General features: G+C 41.4%; 1 protein-coding gene and 1 long non-coding RNA gene across 5 annotated transcripts in view; both read left to right on the top strand.

Annotated features, from left to right (window-relative positions):
- Positions 1-4065, top strand: part of LOC108698186 — a 12475-nt gene extending 8410 nt beyond the window's left edge. Inside the window, exons 4-6 of one of the 2 annotated variants that reach the window (XR_001932579.2) lie at positions 479-602; positions 1466-1544; positions 3637-4065. This is a non-coding gene — a long non-coding RNA (uncharacterized LOC108698186). Of the gene's footprint in view, positions 603-1465; positions 1545-3636 lie in introns of both variants that reach the window. The other variant, XR_001932578.2, reaches the window with a different exon arrangement.
- A 786-nt stretch (positions 4066-4851) lies between these two features.
- card9.L (caspase recruitment domain family member 9 L homeolog) lies at positions 4852-22906 on the top strand. 3 transcript variants are annotated; one of them, XM_041572342.1, is made up of 14 exons: positions 4852-8226; positions 8428-8632; positions 15260-15463; positions 15633-15770; positions 15907-16232; positions 16684-16863; positions 16922-17095; positions 17715-17840; positions 19082-19267; positions 19470-19502; positions 20663-20705; positions 21709-21776; positions 22089-22153; positions 22285-22906. In XM_041572342.1, the coding sequence occupies exons 3-14, from the start codon at positions 15283-15285 to the stop codon at positions 22364-22366; spliced, it is 1602 nt and encodes a 533-aa protein (XP_041428276.1). In that variant the 5' UTR covers positions 4852-8226; positions 8428-8632; positions 15260-15282; the 3' UTR covers positions 22367-22906. The 3 variants fall into 3 exon arrangements, with proteins under 3 accessions (XP_041428276.1, XP_041428277.1, XP_018084967.1); XM_041572343.1 differs by having other exon boundaries at positions 4852-8243; XM_018229478.2 differs by lacking the exon at positions 4852-8226 and having other exon boundaries at positions 8441-8632; positions 16940-17095.
- Positions 22907-24111: the final 1205 nt, after the last annotated feature.

Genomic DNA, 24111 nt, shown 5'->3' with positions numbered 1-24111 from the left:
TTTATGCTGTAGCAAATATATTATTATGCATACATTGAAAGAATATATATATACTAATTGATATTGTTTTTTTAAAGTAAGATCTAATCAACATGTTTGTTGTTTTTTATTCATTGGAATGAATATACAAACGATCAATTGGTCTATACTATTGGTGGGGAACACCATCAAGTATTTATTATATATATATCAGGATGAATTTAACAAACAACACTGTTAATAAGCAGCACGAATGTATAGAGACACATGGATTGATTATTTATTTACTATATCACAAGAGACTGATGAATTTATTGGATGTACTCTTTTAATTGATATGCAAATGTTTTAATTGACACCTATCACCCAATCTATTTAATCTAAGTTACACGTGTGTAACACTGAACTCCGAGGAAGTGCCATAAGGGCACGAAACGCGTTAGTTTCTGCTCATGTATATCGCACTGTGTTTTTGAATAAAAGACGTATTCTTAAACAGCGACTCTCTTCGATACTTGGATCAGCGCCGGATAGCGGGTTCAATTCTATTATATGCATGCCGGACGGAAGTGACTGGGTCCCGCGAGAGCCGCGATCCACGGGGAGATGCTGCACAGCTAAGGGTGAGCTCCGCTTTACTCAAACATCCTCAATCATTGTTTGTAACGGATCCATTATATAGTGAATAAAGTACCCCCTCTTGTAAAATATAAGGATATTATAAGTTACCGAGGAGTTTCATGACCCTATACAGGTCATGGAACTCCGAGGTAACTTATAATATCCTCATATTTTACAACTGGGGGTACTTTATTTATTATAATACACAAATTTTAGTGAGTCATGTGACAGAAATTACATCACTACTCACCGTTTATAACTGATGACATCACTACTCACCGTTTTATAATTTATAAGATATTCATGGCTTTTGTGTATTATATATATATATATATATATATATATCTATAGATATATAAGATCCGTTATCCAGACCAAAGGTTCAGCAGAAAAAAACATGGGGAGCTACTTGGGAATGTTGGGCAGCTAAGGGCTGTGGTCACCCCCAAACACAAGATATAGCAGTTCTAGCCTCATTCGTTGTTGAGCTTCAGTTCCCCTTTCATATAAGCTACCATCATAATACAAAATCACGTAGAGTTTGTCTGGCTATCGTTATTAAGGGAGATAAACGTTATCTAAATCCTATCTAAATAGGAAACTATTTAACCTACTTCCCTATCATTTGATTTATGAAGTGCCCTGATTTACATAGAAAGACGTGCTTTTATCAAATCATTTCGGGGGAAATCCCTTTGCTGCAGCTGTTTTTCTTTGGGCGGATCTTCTAGGGGCCCCCAAAGATGCAAATGAGACCTATAGATATTTCTGCAAATTGTTCCATGGCAAACCTGTTTTCTTGGAGTATTTTTAGGAACCGCATCACATAACGTATCTATTTGTGTGTCTTGATTTTATCACACAGTGCAAATCATCCAAGCCTCCGGCATCTGCCTGTCAATAACCATCGTCCTGCTTATTTCAAAGCAGCTGAAGAATGCGGTGTAAGTTATTCTTGTTAATGGTTAAACTGTTCGTTCTTAATTTCACAGTACAGGTATGGGACCTGTTCTACAGAATGCTCAGGACCTGGGGTTTTCCAGATAACAGATTTTTCTGTAATTTGGATCTTCATACCTTAAGTCTACTAGAAAATCATATAAACATTAAATAAACCCAATAGACTGGTTTTGCTTCCAATAAAGATTAATTATATCTTTAGTTGGGATCAAGTACAAGCGACTGTTTTATTATTACAGAGAAAAAGGAAATCATTTTTAAAGATTATTTGTTAATAATGGAGTCTATGGAAATTCTTAAAATTTCTGGGTAACGGTTTTCCATACCTGTATACATGTATATAGGAATACATTTCCATACATGTGTTGAGCTTTAGTTCCCCTTTCACACACATATATACATATATATATATATATATATATATATATATATATATATATATATATATATATATATATATATATATATATATATATATATATACATGTATGACACATAGCTAGAAATGTTGGTATGACTTTAAGTACAGAATATTAGAAGGAAAGTACCTTACCCTCCGAACTTTGTTTACTACTTTATACTTATATTAAAGGGGAACTGAAGCTCAACAAAGAATGGGGTTAGAAGTGATAATCTTTATGTTTGAGATTCCAGCCTAAGGTGACTACAGCCCCTCAGCAGGAAAGATCTGTGCACCTGAAGATGCTGGGCTGGCTCGGGAGGCAAAATATATAATTAGATATAAATATATACTGATGACGGTCCCAGGTGGATGCAAAACACGTCAATGTCCTTGGTAATCGAGCCACGTTTGTTTTTGTAAAGTATTGCTTTATGTATATATATATATATATATATATATATATATATATATAGTCAAATACAAGAGTCCTCTTTTTGTGGTCACAGCCTCATTGCACCCCCGCCTAATGGTTTTAAAAAAATAGTGGTGAGCACAACTTTCCCTTGTTTGTTATATATATATATATATATATATATATATCCCCACTCCGAATATATGATCAGCAGATACCTGGGTGCCGTCTTGAATATCATAAGTAAAGTTTCTCAGCAACAGACACACTCCAGAGCTTCATAATTCGGTGAAAATAAAGAGAAGGTTTTAGGACCTTTCGTCATGTCTTTTACCGCATTATGAAGGATCTTTGAAAAAAAAAGGTGGGCTAGCCTTTTTATTCGTAAGAACTGTGAGTGTAAGCTTTTGTTGTGCATATATATATATATATATATAGCAATTCTCTAAGAAAGCAAACATGGCTTACAGAACATTTGTTCGATTACCAAGGACATTGACTTGTTTTGTTCCACCTGAGACCATAATGTGGGCCAAAACGTTGGATATGCATTGAAAATAAAAACATATTGATTTCACTATGAAATGGAGTGCTAGTCCTCTTACTAAGCTATACATATATATATATATATATATATATATATATATATATATATATATATATATATATATATATACTGTATATATATATATATATATATACAGTATGTATATATATATATATATATATATATAACGGATTCTCTACAAAAGCACTTATAGCCAGGCCTGGGCCAAGCCAGCCAGGTGCCCAAGGCAACCCGACCGGCTGCTTCGTCCCCTTTACTGCCTCGACTGAGCATCCGGAACTGCGCATGCGTCCGGAACTGATATTTCAATTCACGCTGGAGAGCCGGAGGGAAAGAAAGGGTCCGGACCAGGGGTAGGCTGAAAGAAGAGGTTCTGCCTACACCTAGTTTCGACCCTGCTCATAGCATATAGAAATGTCGTCAGTATATATATTTTGCCTCCCCAGCCAGATATATATATATATATATATATATATATATATATATATATATATATATATATATATATATATATATATATATATATATATATAATTGTGTGTATGTATTTAAAAACAGAAATACAGTTCTTTTCGTAGTATTGCTGATTTGGCTTTGGGCCGTTTTACTTTTCCAAACGTTTCATTAGACATGGCCTGGCCCTGGCATCTGAATGACATAATATCCCTATTTACCACAACTCTGTCCTTGTAGCTGCTGAGATTCTCCCTGTTCATAACCGGCGTAGCCTCGGAAAGGAAAGCGACTGGAAAAAGTTCCTCTGCGCATGAAAACCGCAGCGAGCGATCCGCTGAGTTCTGCTTTTGTGGTTATTCCCCCCCCCCCGATGTTGAAATCACTTCCATGCAAGATGACGGATTCACTTGCACGGGTTTGGTCTTCTCCATATTGTGCAAAACAAAACCAAAATATCTCCCTAAAAGCTATATTTTACATGTGACCAAGAAATGTGTTTTTTTTTTTAGGTGGGTGGGGTGGCCGGCTGCGCAGTTCCGATTCAATACAAAAACATCTAACTTTAGTTATTCACCTTTCCATTAACCATTAGTATGATGTAGAGAAGGATATTCTGAGACAATTTGCAATTGGTTTTCATTTTTTATTATTTGTGGTTTTTGACTTATTTAGCTTTTTATTCAGTAGCTCTCCAGTTTGCAATTTCAGCCATCTGGTTGCTAGAATCCAAATTCTCCTAGCAACCATGCATTGATTTGAATAAGAGACTGGAATATGAATAGGAGAGGGACTAAATAGAAAGATGAGGAATAAAAAGTAGCAATAACAATACATTTGTGGCCTTACAGAGCATTTGTTTTTTAGATGGGGTCAGTGACCCCCATTTGAAAGCTGGAAAGAGTCAGAAGAAGGCAAATTATTTAACAAACTATAACAAATAAATAATGAAGACCCTTTTGTTTACAACCACCCATCCTATAACATTCATAAAAAGTGGCTACCTTAACTGGGGGGGCACCCAGGGGGGAGGCCCTGCTCACTTAGAGGCACATTTATCAAGGGTCGAATTTCAAATTCATGTGGTTTGTTTTATGTTTTGTTTTTTAAAACTCCCATAAACTCAAAATTCGACCAATCGAAATGTATTAATTAAATCAAATTTTCTCAGCTCGGGCGAATTTAACCGAAACTCGAAACGAATAAAAAAAAAAAACTGTAATCGTATTAAGAAAAAAGTCAGGAAGGCTGCAAACATCACCAAATTGATCCCTGGACCTCTCCCATTGATTTATACTGCAATTCGCCAGGTTTTAGGTGGCGAAAAGACAAATTCGAACCAGATTATGATAAATCTCGAAATTCAAATTAAAACTCAAATCGAGTTTTAACAATTTCGAATTTTTACGTTTTGACCAAAAAAAAAAATTCACAATTCAAATTTGAATTTTCACTTTGACCCTGAATACATCTGCCCCTTAAATGAATGGGCGCTGCAATAATTTGTTATATTTATTTTAAAACGGTGCCGTTGTCCCCTGAGAACGAGGGCAGCCATAGTTGTGTTGATAGAAGGAGCACAAGAGAAAGTCTGCACTTTCATTACACTGACAAACTGCTTGGGGTGACGTTTCAGTTCTTGAGAATTTGTACTTTGCACCTCGCTTCTCTGGGGGTGGAGGCAACATTCACGAGATTCCTTATCGATCCATCTCTGCAGATTAGACTTCATTTACCTGTGCCCGAAATAGACACCTGCGTTGTTCTCCCCATGCCTGAAATACCTCTAATTCTGGTCCGAGTTCAGCAACCCGACCCATCAATTGTGCCTGAACTTTATTATTTAGTATTCCTTCCTGCCTGCACACACCTAGAGATATAAATACACGCTATAACCATTTATTGGCCAACCTTTGACCTGGTATAACATGTGTACATTGTTGTTTCTTTTAATAATTGATATTACAGCCCTTCTGCTGGTATATGACTGGTAGAAAGGGAGCCTGAGCAGCTTGTTAGATAGGCTTTATAGCATTGCTAACTAATGAGCAGCCTATGGAACTCCAGGGTCTTGGCATGGAATGTTCTAAAGGGTAACTATAGACATTATGTCTATATCTGAACGCCCTTCTGCCGCTTATAGCAATGATTGGGCGATTGCATGAAATGCGTAGGGTCAGACCATTCCTGTTCTACAAACCTCACCCAGTTTCTGCTTATTATTTTGTCATGCACATCTATCATCCTGCCTCCCAGTCCTACCTAGTCATGCACGTGACCCCCACCCACACACACGCTTCTATTTTTGTCTTGTTTACCTGTAAAAAGGTATCCCTGATAATATCTAAGAGGACTAAGAATAATTTGCCTAAGTCAGTGAATGTGTGTCTGCAATGTGCAGGGCTCTGCGTCAGGGCGTTTATGCAGAAGTGGTTACGAATCGTCTCGACCGATGCACGACCCACAGCAGGTCAGGCACGTTACAGCTCAAACCGACAGATGGAGGCAGGTGCCATGGCCAAAGCCATTTGTCTCTGAAGGGCAACTTTCTCCCTCCTTGAGACTGAAACGCCCAGGAAGCTGTCCTGTTGGTTGAATAAATGTAGTGTAAGTAAATGCTCGGATCTGAATGACTATAGGTGTGAGTGTAAGTTGGCCTCTTGTTATGCTTTGCCTTGGCGATAAGCCCCAGACAGTTGAAGTTGGGCATCTGTGTGAGTCCAGGCAGTAAAACAGTAAACAGACTTTACCCGTGTTGTACAGGAGAGAATCATTTATGCACCTTGTCGTATGTTAATGAGTTTCCGGCACAGTTCATCCATCCCTATATCTCTATATTGGTGCATTCCAAATGACTTCCATACTGTGGGCCCGTAAGATAAATTAGTACAGTGTTTGCTTTCCATGCGTGCGAATTTCATCAAGCCACAATACACTGCAGGTTTCTACTGCACCATGCATCGTTCACTACCTCTTTTCATACATTACCTGCACTTTGCATTATCTCTCCTCATCCACAGCTTGCTTTTTCTCTTTTTATGCATGACCGGCACGTTGCATTCACTCATTTCATGCATGACCGGCACCTTGCATTCCCTCTTTTCATGTATGACTGGCAACTTACATTCCATCTTTTCATGCATGACTGGCACCTTACATTCCCTCTTTTCATGCATGACCACACCTTGCATTCCCTCTTTTCATGCATGACTGGCACCTTACATTCCCTCTTTTCATGCATGACCGGCACCTTACATTCTCTCTTTTCATGCATGACCACACCTTGCATTCCCTCTTTTCATGCATGACTGGCACCTTACATTCCATCTTTTCATGCATGACCTGCACCTTGCATTCCCTCTTTTCATGCATGACCGGCACCTTGCATTCCCTCTTTTCATGCATGACTGGTACCTTGCATTCTCTCTTTTCATGCATGACCTGCATCTTGCATTCCCTCTTTTCATGCATGACCGGCACCTTGCATTCCCTCTTTTCATGCATGACTGGTACCTTGCATTCTCTCTTTTCATGCATGACCTGCATCTTGCATTCCCTCTTTTCATGCATGACCGGCACCTTACATTCCATCTTTTCATGCATGACTGGCATCTTGCATTACCTCTTTTCGTGCATGATCTGCACCTTGCAGTTCCTCTCTTCATGCACGACCGGCACCTTGCATTCCCTCTTTTCATGCATGACTGGCACTTGCATTCCCTCTTTTCATGCATGACTGGCACTTGCATTCCCTCTTTTCATGCATGACTGGCACTTGCATTCCCTCTTTTCATGCATGACTGGCACTTGCATTCCCTCTTTTCATGCATGACTGGCACTTGCATTCCCTCTTTTCATGCATGACTGGCACCTTGCATTCCCTCTTTTCGTGCATGACCTGCACCTTGCATTTCCTCTTTTCATGCACTACTGGTACCTTGCATTCCCTCTTTTCGGATCCCCTCCACGTTCTCATTTTATCTCTTTCTGTGTCTTCAGTTTCTGCACCTTTGAGTGTGAGATGAATTAGGGATAAAAGGAGTGGGTGAAGTGTGCAGGTAATTAGAGATATTAAAGATAAAGCGGAGAGGCAGAGAAGGAATATGAGAGTGGATGCGGTGCCCCAGGAGATGGAGGAAGTGAGACATTTTATATTTATCAGTAAAGGTTCGGCTGACTTGCCTATTACCCACTTTTGGAAGAGCCTGCAACCCTCTCGGCCTGCCTTGTTGACTTCCAATCTCAGTGAAATAGTTGAGCCACGGATACACGTGATATCACCGGAAGCCGCAATCCAGTCATTTCTGAGAATCTGGAATTCCAAGTGATGATCTCAGGCACCAACATGTCCCGACGGATCAGAAATCTGTTACAGTTATGGTGACGACCCTACTCTCTTTACAAATCCAGGTGTTCTGTGTGCAAGTGAAACCCATTTCCTCCGACTGTTGTAATTATGGGAGAATCGGCTACAGTAAAAGCTCAGTGGATGCATGATCCTGACTGGAGGGTCCTGTATGCGTAGATCGCTGTTGGACACAGAATAGGAGGAGGGTCTGCAATTGTATAAGCAAGAACATGGCTGGGTCAAGTATATCATAGACTATTAGATTTTTGGGAGCAGGTTTGTGTTGGTGAGGTCAGCTGACATCAAATGACTGTAATTAAGCCAATTATTGTGCACTGTAGGAATCCGCCTGTGAGCAGCTCTTTATGAATGAACCTGGCAGTGTGTTGTTGATGGATATTCGGAAGAAGGCCAATTAGGATGGAATTCGGGCTGTGCGCATTATAATAGGGTGACTGATCCAGTGATGGCTTCACATGCTCGTAAGTCTTAATAGGAGGTAAGAGATGGGTGGGCTGCCTAAATGCTGCACCTAATAGGGGGCCTTCAGCCCAACAAAAAATACCCTGCTCCAAGGGATAACATAATAAGAGTTAAGTGCGTGAGTGTGGCGCTCATACATTGTGCTGCTGTAGCTTCCAGCTTGTACACCAGCCCTTTGAATCTCTCTGTCTGTGCTGTAGATTCACATGGAAAGGCAGTTGCAGGAACGGATATCTCCAGACTGTGGAACTGACTGTGTACAGACCAGGAAGTCATTGCTACACACACTCGCCCCTCCCTCAACCCGTACTCTGCACCTCTCCTTGCTTCCTAAAATCTCTTGACGTGAGACAGAATGAGACATTAGGCTGAGAGCTCCGAGACAGACCCACGGATCTTCCAGAGGTGAGTTTTCCCTTTCTTTTCAACCGCCTCTCTCAGGCTCTTCAGGGGTAAATCTGATTCATAAAAGATTGTCTCTTGTATTACTTATTGTCTGTATGTTTAATGTATACACCCATTTATTATATTCTAAAAATAATAATGTACTTGCTGTTTAGTACACGTGCTGCTCTATGTTGCCGGTACAACCCAGAGGGTTTAGCATCATACTATAACTCATTAGAGCAAGATTAAAACCCAGTCTGCAGGGAGGATTATAGTCATTAAAAGTAGAATATAAATCTATAATCTATAAAACAGATAATGTAGGTGCTACTGCAGAACCGGGGTAGTCCTAACCCTAGTAAGCTAATACCTTAACCTTAATACACTAACACTTACAGTATTTTTTACTTTCCCCGCAAATGTGCCCACTTTCAATTCCCCAGTCCTGGAGAAGCTGCAAATATGGAGGCGCAGTGTGGGTATTTCTTCCCACGTTGGCATCTCTGCTACTGCCCTTGCCATTATTTATTTATGTTGTTCACCCTTAAAGTAACCCTTAAATTAACTGTTACTATGATGTGGATCACGGGTTCCCAAAAGGTTGATCGAGATTTACCAGTAGACCTTTCGCTGGTGATCAGTAGATCTCAAGACTCAACAAACAGCTTATATACAGTTAGGCCCATAAATCTTTGGACAGAGACAAGTTTTTTTCTAATTTTGGTTCTGTACATGACCACAATGAATTTTAAATGAAACAACTTTAATTCAGTGGGTTGAACAAAAAGAATGTATAAAAATGCGAGGAACTAAAACCTTTTTTTTAACACAATCACTTCATTTCAGGGGCTCAAAAGTAATTGGACCAGGGGTTCAAAAGTAATTGGACAATTGACTCAAAGGCTATTTCATGGGCAGGTGGGGGTAATTCCTTGGTTATGTCATTATCAATGAAGCAGATAAAAGCCCTGGAGTTGATTTGAGGGGGTTGTATGTGGAACAGACAACATGAGGTCTAAGGAGCTCTCCATGCAGGTGAAACAAGTCGTCCTTAAGCTGCAAAAACAGAAATTGCTACAATATTAGGAGAGGCAAAATCGTGAGACAGAAAGAAATCACTGGTGAACTCATCAACGCAAAAAGACCTGGACGTCCACGTAAGACAACGGTGGTGGATGATCTCAGAATCATTTCCATGGTGAAGAGAAACCCATTCACAACAGCCAAACAAGTGAACACCAGTCTCCAGGAGGTAGAGTCTCCATATCCAAGTCTACCATAAAGAGAAGACTGCATGAAAGTAAATACAGAGGGGGCACTGCAAGGTACAAGCCACTCATAAGCATCAACAATACAAAGGTTACGTTGGACTTTGCTACAAAAAACATCTAAAAAAGCAGCACAGTTGTGGAAAAACATTCTTTGGACAGATGAAACCAAGATGAAGCTCTAGCAGAATGATGGCAAGAAAAAAGTGTGGAGAAGGCGTGGAAGAGCTGATGATCCAAAGCATAGCACAGTTGTGTATAAAAGATTTGGGAGGCAGTGTGATGGCTTGGGCGTGTATGGCTGCCAGTGGGACACTAGTGTTTATCCATCATGTGACACAGAAGCACAAGAATGAATTGTGAGCTCTTCAGAGACACTGTCTGCTCAAATCCAGCTAAATGCACTCACATTGATTGGGAGGCGTCTCATAATGAGCCAAAACATAGAGCCAAAGCAACCCAGGAGTTTATTAAAGCAAAGAAGTGGAATATTGTTGAATGGCCAAGTCAGTCACCTGATGTGAAGCCAATTGAGCTTCATTTCACTTGTTGAAGACTAAACTTGGGACAGAAAGGCCACAAACAAACAGCAAGTGAAAGCGGCTGCAGTAAAGGCCTGGAAGAGCATTAAACAGGAGCAAACCCAGAATCTGGTGATGTCCATGAGTTCAACACTTCAGCCTGCCATTGCCAGCAAAGGCTTTTCAACCAACTATTAGAAATGAACATTTGATTTTCAGTTTGTTAATTTGTCCAATTACTTGTGAGCCCCTGAAATGAAGTGATTAAAAAAAAGCTTTAGTTCCTCACACTTTTATGCCATCTTTTTGTTTGAAAGTCTGCAGTTCAACTGCACCTGAGTTGTTTCCTTTAAAATTCATTGTGGTCATGTACAGAACCAAAATTAGAGAAAAAAGTTGTCTCTGTCCAAAGGTTTATGGACCTAAATGTATTTCCTAACTGATTTTCATTCGGATATTTATTAGGTTACGGTCACATAAGAAATAGTTGTTTGTTAAACATAGAAATATAAAATCTTAAATAAATCAATATTTAAATAATATTTTCCATGGAACAGAATGCTTTTATGGATGTAGATCATAACGGGACAACATCACTAAAAGTAGATCTCACATTAGTATAGAATGGGCACTCCTGTCGTAGAGAGGGATATCCTGAGACAATTTGCAATTGGTTTTCATTTTTTATTATTTATGGTTTTTGACTTATTTTGCTTTTTATTCAGCAGCTCTCCAGTTTGCAATTTCACTAATATTGTTGCTAGGCTCCAAATTCCCTAGCAACCAAGCACTGATTTGAATAAGAGACTGGAATATGAATAGGAGAGGCCTGAATAGAAAGATGAGGAATAAAAAGTAACAATAACAATACATTTGTAGCCTTACAGAGCATTTGTTTTTTTAGATGGGGTCAGTGACCCCCCATTGGAAAGATAGTCAGAAGAAGAAGAAGAAGAAGGCAAATAATTAAAACAAACTCTAATACATAAATAATGAAGACCAATTAAAAACTTGCTTAGAATTAGCCATTCTAAAACATAATAAAAGTTAACTAAAAAGTGAACCAAGCCTTTATGTACACTTTATGTACACTTTATGTACACTTTATGTACACTTTATGTACACTTTAAGTACACTTTATGTACACTTTAACATGACTTGAACACAATGGGCCACACATAAGGTGCTGCACTCAGGGCATTCACCCCACCTTAGGCCTCCTACAATTACAGCTCTGTCATAAAATGATATGTTAGATGTGTTCCTCTGCCTATAACTCCCACTGCTCTTTGTTCAGGAATTTCCAACAGGAATAAGCAAGCCTGATAAATGTCCTCTACCCCCTCTGCTGAGCGTGTAGACATGGGGCTCTGCCAGCCGGGCAATTGCTCCTACACTGGATCGGAAGTGACACACTTATAAATAATCCAGGCAGCAGGGCTGCACCCAGCACATTTGATTTCAATGCAATTAGTCCAGCCTCCAACACAGTGCTCATGCTCATTGTAAGCAGCAGTCCTGCCCTGCTTTATGGCAGCTGAGATTCTAGCTATCTGTATAACAGAGCATTCTGTCCCAGTGGCTGCACAGATCCTATCTGATCCCCATTGTAAGCAGCAGTCCTGTCCTGCTTTATGGCAGCTGAGATTCTAGCTATCTGTATAACAGAGCATTCTGTCCCAGTGGCTGCACAGATCCTATCTGATCCCCATTGTAAGCAGCAGTCCTGTCCTGCTTTATGGCAGCTGAGATTCTAGCTATCTGTATAACAGAACATTCTGTCCCAGTGGCTGCACAGATCCTATCTGATCCCCATTGTAAGCAACAGTCCTGTCCTGCTTTATCGCAGCTGAGATTCTAGCTATCTGTATAACAGAACATTCTGTCCCAGTGGCTGCACAGATCCTATCTGATTCCCATTGTAAGCAGCAGTCCTGCCCTGCTTTATGGCAGCTGAGATTCTAGCTATCTGTATAACAGAGCATTCTGTCCCAGTGGCTGCACAGATCCCATCTGATCCCCATTGTAAGCAGCAGTCCTGCCCTGCTTTATGGCAGCTGAGATTCTAGCTATCTGTATAACAGAGCATTCTGTCCCAGTGGCTGCACAGATCCCATCTGATCCCCATTGTAAGCAGCAGTCCTGTCCTGCTTTATGGCAGCTGAGATTCTAGCTATCTGTATAACAGAGCATTCTGTCCCAGTGGCTGCACAGATCCTATCTGATCCCCATTGTAAGCAACAGTCCTGTCCTGCTTTATGGCAGCTGAGATTCTAGCTATCTGTATAACAGAGCATCCTGTCCCAGTGGCTGCACAGATCCTATCTGATCCCCACTGTAAGCAGCAGTCCTGCCCTGCTTTATGGCAGCTGAGATTCTAGCTATCTGTATAACAGAACATTCTGTCCCCGAGGCTGCACAGATCCTATCTGATCCCCATTGTAAGCAGCAGTCCTGCCCTGCTTTATGGCAGCTGAGATTCTAGCCGCACTGCTGCAATGTATCTTGCATTGATACACAGTTTTGTGTGAGGGTGTTTCTTTCATTATGATCGTAGCAACCAGATTGCTGATTGCTTTCTTGCAATTGTAGGGAATAATTTGGTCTTGCTGTGCTGAGATAATGTAAACAAGGGGGATTGATGCAAGTAAAAGGATTCAGGATCCTGATTGGAGGATCATGTATGCATGTTAAGTAGACATAGCAAATAGCTGTACAGAATGCCACTGCTTTCCCCAGCATTTGCCCCGGCTCTCCCTTTATTACGGGAACAGACTTGTTTTTGAAAGGGAACACTTCTATCTAAAAAGCTTTTTGTCTAGAACGGAGAGGTGGGGGCGATAACATTGGTTAGAGTCAGCGTGTTAGTGTCCATGTCCTCTGGTCTAAGCTGGAGGTTCCAGCAGTATTGGCACTGCCCGTAATGACCATTTGTTTTGAGCAAGAGCTGAGTAGTGCGGTGCAATAGGGAGCCATGAGCAGCTTGTCGGTGCTATAGGATTAGAGAAGCTGAGTATTGAACTTCCGTTCCTTTGCTCCTTTCTTCTCTTATTTCCGACTGAGCCTTAGGCTAAGAGATTCCTAATCTATTAAATCAGCATTTTCAGTGTATCTTTCCCTGCTGGTTAAATAATCAGCACCCGTAACCATTAAGCCAGAGCCTTCCTGCCACCCACTGGCCCGTCTTCTGTCTGTAAGGTATGTGGCCCTTAATGGTATGGGGAGAAGAACCGGGTTCAGTGGCAGGTCCCAATCTATCGGAATAATCTGTACTTTGGAATTTTTGGGAGGGGTCAGCGATCCTTGTTCTGCCAGTTACTGGGCCAAGAACAGCTTTGCAATCCAAAGCAAACCCGCAGAGCTCAGCCCCATGATTGGCAATGCACCAAGTCTATAGACTTCTTTCTGTTCTCTTGAGTGTCAGGCGATAGAATTCCCTCTGTTTTACTGCTGCAAGAAGGAACTCCCACCCCATGGCAGTTTCACAATAGTACCCAGCAGGCCCGGACTGGCAATCTGTGGGTTCTGGCAAATGCCAGAGGGGCTGCTATAAGGTCCCATAGAAAGTCAGTATTTAGTGGGCTGGTGGGGGCTGATTGGGCCTTTATGTGGGCTGATTGGGCTTCTGTGTACCTGAAATGCCAGGGCCTATTTTAATTCTCAGTCCGGAACTGGTACCCAGGGGTGCACCAAGCCTATAGACTGGACTTCTTTCTGTTCAGACGTTAGAATTCCCTTTGTTTTACTGCTGCAAAAAGGTACTAGAGTTAAACCTGAGGAATGTGCCCTTTTATATTCATCCTCAGCCGCAACGTTCCCATCATAGAAGCCAATTGATGCGGCGAGGAGCGGTTTCATTGTGGCCTGACCAAACCTAAATCTATATGTACTAAAAACCAACTGCCATGTCAGTTGTAGAAATACAAGCTGAACTGGAACGGTTTATTTTTAAGGCAACAAAAGTAGAAAGGAGCAATTTGACAATAGTTACAGTATCTCTAAGCCAACATAATGTTATGGGCGTTTGTATTTATTTCTTATTTATTTTAGCTGCAAACGTAAGCCCGGTGTCGACAGAATAGATCAGGTTCACTGCAGCACTGAGCACCAACACCCCATTTTTGTTAAAAAAAAAGAAAACAATTGTCTCAGTCCTTTCTCCCCGCATGTGTTTTGCATTGGAGACCATGGATTCAGATGGTTGATAGCGCTCGGTGCTGCTCGGAGCACTAACACGTTATTGAACAGACTGCTCAAAGCAACGAAAAATGTTTATTAGTTGGGGAAGAAATTGAACTACTGAGAACCCTTCAGGACTCCCTGACTGTTGTGTGTGTGTGTGTGTGTGTGTAAAAGGCAGACAAATTGAATATGTTTCTACTCGTGTTCTGAAATGTGTAACCTTTGCTTTCCCTTTACTTACCCTGCAAGCTTGCACCAGAGTATTTATCACCATGGCAGCATCGGATAAGGACACGTACCCCCATATGTAATAGAAGGCGGTAAGTTTGCCCAGTAGCAGTAACCCATAGCAACTAAACAGGTGACCAGTAAATCCTACCTGCTGACTGGTTGCTATGGGTTACTGCTCCTGTGCAAACTTAGTGACTTGTATCACGTGACCCCCAAGGTGTGTTGCTATGGATATTGGTGTCACTTGAATCCCCACTCAGTTCGGCCAGTTACTGGGCCAAGAACAGCTTTGCAATCCAAAGTAAACCCGCAGAGCTCAGCCCCATGATTGGCAATGCACCAAGTCTATAGACTTCTTTCTGTTCTCTGTTGGTGTCACTTGAATCCCCACTCAGTTCGGTACTTGTACCATTGCCCCCAGCTAATGCACCCGCTCATTTCAGTGATTAGGATTGCCAAGGTAACAATGTCCGATGAAGAGGATGAGGTGTGCTGGTCCAAGCTGGAGCACTATCGGGTCAAGCTCATCTCAGTGATAGACCCCAACCGGATCACCCCGTATCTTCGCCAGTGCCGGGTGTTGTCCATCGACGACGAAGAGCAGGTCTTTAATGACCCAAGTCTTGTCATGCGCAAAAGGAAAGTGGGTGAGTAGAAAAACTATTGGCTGATCCTGTGTGATGTGTGAAGGTCAGGGACACGTCCTAGAATGGGTCCTAGACATGGTAGGGGCAACCTGTGCTCCTAACACTATTGTCTGCACAGCATTAGTCAGTACCACTTAAATAAGCCCCACCCACTTGTGTTTCTTTGCAGGTGTGCTGCTTGATATTTTACAGAGGACTGGGTGCAAAGGTTATGTGGCGTTCCTGGAGAGCCTGGAGCTTTATTACCCGCACCTGTACAAGAAAATAACTGGAAGCGAGCCATCCCGCGTCTTCTCCATGATCATAGGTAATCAGTGTATGATTGGGGTATAAACCACAAAAAGCACATTTAAGATGAATTTCTCCTGTAATATGCTAAATATATATCGTTGTCCCCTCCTGGTGTTGCCACCCACCAACATTGGGTTTGTTTATTGTTGTAGACACTGCAGGGGAATCCAGCCTGACCCAGCTCCTCATGAACGAGATGCTGAAGCTCCAGCAGGTCATTCAGGAAGAAAGGCAAAAGTACAAAGAACTGAACAAGGAACTGCTGGAGAAGGAAGATATCATCCGGCAGTATCAAGTGAAGGATAATGAGCTGAAGAAGCACCAGGAGAGGGTCAAGAAGATGAAGGAGGAGAGAGACAACTTGAACGTTGAACTGAAAAAGTTCAAAGATGAGAATTATGACCTGGCCATGAGGTACGCCCGTCAGAGCGAAGATAAGAACGTAACTTTGATGAGAAACAGAGATCTACAGTTAGAGGTAGGTGTCTCCGCTGTATCTTTCTATTTGGAGAATGTCCAATGTTGTACGTGTCTTCCTCTTTGAGGAACTTACAATTTTGGGACGTGTCTTACTCTTTGGAGAACATCCAATGTTAGGAGGTGTCTTCCTCTTTGGAGAACATCCAGTGTTGGAGACGGCTTACTTTTTGGAGAACATATAATGTTGATGGTAATTTCATCTTCAGACAACTTATAATGTTCATAGTGTCTTATTACTTTTTGGAAAAAAATATAATATTAGAGGTGATTTTATCTTCAGACAGCATATCATGTTGCAGGTGTCTTCCTCTTTGGAGAACTTAGTGTTGGAGTTGTCCTCCTCTGGAGAACATATAATGCTGGATTAACATCCATTGGGTTGATGAGGTCTTGATTTATCTATATATATATATCTAAAGTTGACCAATGGTTTTCTCTCCGTTGCACAGATAGACCGTTTGAAGCACAACCTGATGAAGGCCGAGGATGACTGTAAGCTGGAGAGAAAGCAAACTAGGAAGCTGAAAAACGCCATTGAGAAGAGGCCAAGCCAGGACGTTATCCTTGAGCTGCAGAGAGAAAATGATCTCTTAAAGGCCAGGATTCAGGACCTGGATAACCCAGTGCAGGTAAGGAGGATACTTTAAAAAACCCCTTAAGAGCAGATGATTAGTTCTTGGTAATTAGAATGTGTTTGTTTATCAGAGTATGCCCAGAGGAGAGGCATCTGAGAAGACCAGGATGTACATCCAAGTGCTAGAAGATGACCGCAGACAAGCCTTGGAACAACACCAAGAACTGGTCAACTCGGTGTACACTTTGAAAATGTCTCTCCGACTGGCCGAGGATATCCGAGACAAAGTAAGAGCCTGTTTCTTTTCTGCTGCTCTTGATGATCTTCCTCCTTCAGCACAGGCCTTTTCAACCAGTAGATCTGTAACTTTACATGGAGTCTCGTGAGATGATTGCCCTTATACTGCTGAATTAATTTTCTCACGTGCACTGACCAAGTAGAACCTGCCTATTCATCCACAGTGCCAAGTCTGTTGGGCAACATCATGTAAGTAAACCCATCCGTTACATGTCAGAGAAGGAGATTGCTCCCATGGTGTATTGCACAAACGTTGCCATGCACATGAGTGTGTGCGAGGACAGCAGCCTTCACTTCTTTCATTTCGTTTTACAACGTGTTTATTATTTTTATAAGCCATTCAATAATAGAGCAGTACATAAAGAAAATTACAAAATATTGAATAATGGGATGCACCGAATCCACTATTTTGGATTCTGCTGAACCCCTGAATCCTTCGCGAAAGATCCTGGCCGATTCCCGAACCTAATCCTGGATTCGGTGTATCCCAATTGAATATATAAAAATGCTGTAACAAATGTTAACTACAAATCATAAAAAGGAGATCTGAACACACAAAAAATGCATGCCTAGGGTTACTGCAATTAAAACTTCTGCTTTGTGTTCTAGTACAAGGAAGAGAAGGAGATCTTGGAACTTCAGTGCACTACACTAAAGAAAGATTCAAAACTGTATAAGGAACGGATTGAAGCCATACTGCAGCAGATGGAGGAAGTGTGTGCAGAGCGGGATCAGGTGAATGAGGATTGTTTATTGTTGGTTCTGTTTCTCTCTGTACAGGTTTCTGTTGAATTGTGCTTAGTACAGGGAATACCTATGCTGCCATAGTTTTATGGGATCTCTCTGTACAGACTATGAGCAAACTTAGGGACTGTTCCTGCTGAATTGTGCTTAGTACAGAGGAATACCTATGCTGCCATCAGCGCCGATTCTACTTACATCGCCGCCTGAGGCGGCTCCTCCAATGCCGCCCCTCCCTCGCCGACAGGAACACTAATGCGAAGAGCGCAATTGCACTCTCTCGCAATATTAAAGCCGAATTTCCGGTTTAAAAACCGGAAATTCGGCTCTTAAAGGTACCAGGAGCGGCTTTTTGCCGCCCCTGGAAACCTCTCCTGCGTTGCCGCCTGAGGCGAGTTTCTCAACTCGCCTCATTGGCGGCGCGCCCCTGGCTGCCATAGTTTTATGGGATCTCTCTGTACAGACTATGAGCAAACTTAGGGGTCTGTTCCTGCTGAATTGTGCTTAGTACAGGGGAATACCTATGCTGCCATAGTTTTATGGGATCTCTCTGTACAGACTATGAGCAAACTTAGGGGACTGTTCCTGCTGAATTGTGCTTAGTACAGGGGAATATCTATGCTGCCATAGTTTTATGGGATCTCACTGTACAGACTATGAGCAAACTTAGGGACTGTTCCTGCCGAATTGTGCTTAGTACAGATGAATACCTATGCTGTCATAGTTTATGGGATCTCTCTGTACAGACTATGAGCAAACTTAGGGGGCTGTTCCTGCTGAATTGTGCTTAGTACAGGGAATACCTATGCTGTCATAGTTTATGGGATCTCTCTGTACAGACTATGAGCAAATTTAGGAGGCTGTTCCTGCTGAATTGTGCTTAGTACAGGGGAATACCTATGCTGCCATAGTTTTATGGGATCTCTCTGTACAGACTATGAGCAAATTTAGGGGACTGTTCCTGCTGAATTGTGCTTAGTACAGGGAATACCTATGCTGCCATAGTTTTATGGGATCTCTCTGTATAGACTATGAGCAAACTTAGGAGGCTGTTCCTGCTGAATTGTGCTTAGTACAGAGGAATACCTATGCTGTAAACCACAATGCTTAAAATAAGAACACTACGAATGAGCGTGATCTTGTTACACACATCAGGAATTGTAAAAGAGATAAGAAAATGTATCTATAATTTTGAATTATAATTAACACCTATGTTCTATGTTTCTATGTTGCAGGCCATGGCGACCAGGGAACAGTTCCACACACAGTATTCCAAGAGCCTCATCAGCATGGATTTGTATCGGAAGCAGCTGCGGGAGATGGGGGAGAAGTGCGATGACCTGCAGATCCACCTATTTCGGATGGAGAGGGAATCGTTGGCCATGAAAACGGAGCTGAAAAAGATCAAGTCTCCGGCGATGGTACGAGGAACTGACAGTTTGACTACTGCCTGCTGTGCTATTGCCCATCCCTTTCTGCCACCTGTCGCTGAATTTGCCATTTAATTGGATGCCAGCCCTTCGGGTTTGGTCATCCCACCCATTCATCACAAATTCCACCCCTTCCATGGCTAATCAAGCTTTTCTGATGGCAGATATTAAATACGTTTTTTTTCTCTTTCAGACTTCTGATTTTGAAGAGTTTTCTCCCCAGGAGGTAAGTACTTTATAGAGGTGCAATGCCCCTTGCTTGGGAGCTGGACATCTAAAATGGGGATATTCTGTCTTTTTATTCTGCTTTAGTACCCTGTTTCTTTCCAGCTGACTTAAAACCAGTTGCCTTCCCTTTCTGGGAGCCGCTTCATTCTGATATTCTTGCAAAAATCATGGCGGTTTTGATAGCTTTGTCACTTGCAGTACCACATCTCTGCGAAATATCGGTTCCACAGCTTGATTTGTGCCATATCACCATGCAGCACATGTTTGAAACAATGAGATAATTGTATTGTTAATATAATGGTTAATATAATGGTATATATGGTGAATAAAATACCCCCTATTGTATAATATAAGGATATTATAAGATATTATACCATATGACATATACAGGTCATAGAACTCCAAGGTGACATCTAATATTGTCATATTTTGCAGCAGGGGGTACTTAATTTATTATTATACACAAGTTTCAGTGTGACATTACTGAGCTCTGATTATAGGGATGCACCGAATCCAGGATTCGGCCTTTTTCAGATGGATTCTGAGTCGGCCGAATCCTTGTGCCTGGCTGAACCAAATCCTAATTTGCATATGCAAATGGGGGGAAGTAAGGGGACATCACGTAACTTTTTGTCACAAAACAAGGAAGTAAAAATTGTTTCTCTACTTTTTCCCCTTCCCGTCCCTAATTTTCATATGCAAATTCGGATTCGGTATTCGGCCAAATCGTTCATGAGGGATTCAAAGGATAAAGGATCCAAATAGTGGATTCAGTGCATTCCTAGTAATTGATATATACTGTATATATATATATATATATATGATTATATATATATAAAATACACAAAAGCCATCAATATCCTGTAAATGATATCCTTATAAACGGTGAGTAGTAATGTCATCAGTTTTTAAACGATGAGCAGTGATGTCATTTTTGTCACATGACTCACTTATAATAAATAAAGTACCCCTTGTTGTAAAATATGAGGATATTAGAAGTAACCTCGGAGATCCATATATATATTATATATATATATAATATATATATAATTATTATATATATATATATATATATATAATATATACACACACACCTTTTGACTTGCTTGTGAGTATCATAAAACAGTAAATAACCTGTGATTTTCCTCCTTTCCATAGAGTCGCAATTCTCCAGACAACAAGTGCCCAGAAACGGTCCAAAGTAAGTATTTCCAATGAATCCTTTTCATCCTTGTATATTCCTGTGTCCTTGTCTGAAGCTTCCAGCCTGAGTCCGTAATTGAAATCTAAAGCTGTAGTGATGGGTTAGGCTTGTCTTCTATCCTCATCTATATAATATATAGTGAATAAAGTACCCCCTATTGTAAAATATAAGGATATTATAAGTCACTGAGGCGTTCCATGACCATTTATACAGGCCGTGGAACTCCGAGGTTACTTCTAATATCCTCCTATTATCCAACAAAGGGTACTTTATTATAATACACAAGTTTCAGTGAGTCATGTGACAAAAATACATCACTACTCGCCGTTTATAACTGATGACATCGCTAGTCAGCGTTTATAACTGATGACATCACTAGTCGCCATTTATATAGTGAATAAAGTACCCCTTATTGTAAAATATAAGGATATTATAGTCACCGAGGAGTTCCATGACCATGAGTTTTAGTGTCATGTGACAAAAATTACATCATTACTCACCGTTTATAACTGATGACATCACTACTCGCCATTTATAAGGATATAATTTACAAGATATTCATGGCTTTTGTGTATTATATAGTGAATAAAGTACCACTTCTTGCAAAATATAAGGATATTATAAGTTACAGAGGAGTTTCATGACCATATAAAAGTACGAGGCCGAAGGCCAAGTGTTTTTATACAGGTCATGGAACTCCGAGATGACTTCTAATATTTTTTTATTTTCCAAGGTGAACTTTATTATAATACACAAGTTTCAGTGAGTCATGTGACAAATGACATCACTGCTCACCGTTTATAACTGATGACCTCACTAGTCACCATTTATAAGGATATAATTTGCAAGATATTCATGGCTTTTGTGTATTACAGTGAATTCTTCCCTCCCTGTATGTTTGTATTGATACATATGGGTGGGGCTGATATGTAATTATCTACCAGTTCTAATGACACGTCTGTTGCCTGTTAATGTGACCATTGGTTTCTCCCACGTGCAGATGAGCGGGTGTGCCAGACGGATAACCCAAATTCCAAGGACGTAACAGAGCCATCGCAGTCGCAGAATGTAAGGGACAATGTCTGATGTTATAGCTGTGTAACTTAGTCTTATAGTTTATTAATAATGGGAATATCCCAAAACTACAAATCCCAGCATCCCTTGACAAAGGAAGGAATTAGTAGTCCAGCCATTGGTTAGACATATCGATGTCCTGCAGACTCCTATCTATAGTTGTGTCCAATAGAAAAGCACCTCCTCCTGCCTACACTTATCCCATATCATCATCAGAACCAGTGTAGAGTCCAATCAGATTGTGGTGAAAAAAAAGAAGGCAGCCAATCAGTATCTAATCCTGCGTTCCCTGTGTTCTTTTTCCAGAGCAGCCCGGTAAATGGATCCGGCATTAGAAGGAAAGTCAATAACAGTTTTGAAGACATCCGAAGGTAATGTATTAACTATGCTATGGTCCTCTGTATAAACAAACCCTTCCTTAGCCTAACAGTGCAGCATGTCATTGGAAATGTGTGTTCCTTTTTGGGTAGATGTTTAATTAACTTTTATTTTGTGACCCAAGGAAAAGGGTGCTCAGAACGCGGAAGAACTCGAACACAGAAGAGTATTACACTACAGAAAGTGACGCCGAGGGGACTCCTTAGGGGACAGACTATATTTTTATGTTTGGCTTTAAAAACTTGGATGGAGAGAGACTGGGGCGTGGAGACTGGAGGCCTTATGAGGAGCCTCACCCCCTGTGCTGTAAATGGGGACCCTGAAACCAGCCTTAATGACTCCAAGATCCCCACCAGTGTTTTCTGTTTACATTCCAAACTGCCAACAGTGACACAGGTGGCAGTTTAGCAGCTCCGCCCCTTCCAGGCAAGAAGCGATGGGCCCCCACGGAACCTGATACATGGGGCATTTCTCATTCGATGTCAATAGTGCTTAATATATTAAATGTCATATAGACATGGGGGGGAGAAAGGGCTGATGGGAAATGTCCTTGGTTAGGGGCCCACTAGGCATGGGGCCCCCTGGAGATTCTCTGATAAATGTCCCCCTGTAGAATGGGATCACATTGCCAGTGCCCAATAGGAATAAGCTGCAGCACCTACTGACAGAAGCTAATATGTTTTGTAAAGCTATTTTGTTTTTTTATATACTAAAGAGTGATCTTAATAATTAAACCCATACGGAAATCTGTGTGTATTACTTACCCTTTATGTTTTGCTTGAGAGACACTTTTATTTGTGCTGGGGGGCTTGCTGGAATTGGTAGGGTATCAGGCTAAAGGCCTGGAGATCTCTGCTCTAACGGTAAGTCAAGACTCCTATTGAAAGTATGTCTGCTCCTTTCTGTTCTCTGCACTGCTGGTTCAGACTTTTGAAACAATGTAGCAGAAACCAGCTGATTAACAGACCTGGAAGGGATTTGACTCTGGATAGTGCCAGAAGCAATGATGTTCACACACAACTATGAAAAACTTTTTAAAATGTTTAATGACTCATGTTGTAATTATGTCTTTAATGAGGTTTTATTGGACATGACTTGTTATACTCCCTACACAGACACAGGGGGTTTGTGGGTAATGGAAGTGGACTGTATCAGTGAGCCCCAAAAACAGGAGTCTGTAAGTACCAGCAGAGAGGGGGTGACTGGCCAATGAGGGTTTCAGGCTGGCAGTGAGGGGGAGATTTGGGGTGAGTGCTTATTTGTGCCCTGGGTACCCCTGGAACTATAGCAGGGTGACACCCCAATGTTTCTATATATCTGTAACCTTGTTATGAGCTAAGGGGGCCCAGTCTGAAGGTCAGTTAGGGGGAGATTTTGGGGTGAGTGTTTATTTGTACCCTGGGTACCCCTGGGAACTATAGCAGGGTGACACCCCAATGTTTCTATATATCTGTAACCTTGTTATGAGCTAAGGGGGCCCAGTCTGAAGGTCAGTTAGGGGGAGATTTGGGGTGAGTGGTTATTTGTGCCCTGGGTACCCCTGGAACTATAGCAGGGTGACTGTTACCCCAATGTTTCTATATATCTGTAACCTTGTTATGAGCTAAGGGGGCCCAGTCTGAAGGTCAGTTAGGGGGAGATTTGGGGTGAGTGCTTATTTGTGCCCTGGGTACCCCTGGAACTATAGCAGAGTGACACCCCAATGTTTCTGTATATCTGTAACCGTGTTATGAGCTAAGGGGGCCCAGTCTGAAGGTCAGTTAGGGGGAGATTTGGGGTGTGTTTATTTGTACCCTGGGTACCCCTGGAACTATAGCAGGGTGACACCCCAATGTTTCTATATATCTGTAACCTTGTTATGAGCTAAGGGGGCCCAGTCTGAAGGCCAGTTAGGGGGAGATTTGGGGTGAGTGCTTATTTGTACCCTGGGTACCCCTGGAACTATAGCAGG

Source organism: Xenopus laevis, chromosome 8L (assembly GCF_017654675.1).
Source record: "Xenopus laevis strain J_2021 chromosome 8L, Xenopus_laevis_v10.1, whole genome shotgun sequence".
NCBI lineage: Eukaryota > Metazoa > Chordata > Amphibia > Anura > Pipidae > Xenopus > Xenopus laevis.
This window is presented reverse-complemented; position numbering and strand designations above follow the sequence as displayed.

Bases quoted from the DNA above. Each gene is read 5' to 3' on its own strand.
- card9.L (XM_041572342.1), top strand. From the start codon at position 15,283: ATGTCCGATGAAGAGGATGAGGTGTGCTGGTCCAAGCTGGAGCACTAT. The intron at 19,268-19,469 runs GTACGAGGAACT...TTTCTCTTTCAG, and splicing joins AGATCAAGTCTCCGGCGATG to ACTTCTGATTTTGAAGAGTT. The intron at 21,777-22,088 runs GTAAGGGACAAT...TTCTTTTTCCAG, and splicing joins AGCCATCGCAGTCGCAGAAT to AGCAGCCCGGTAAATGGATC.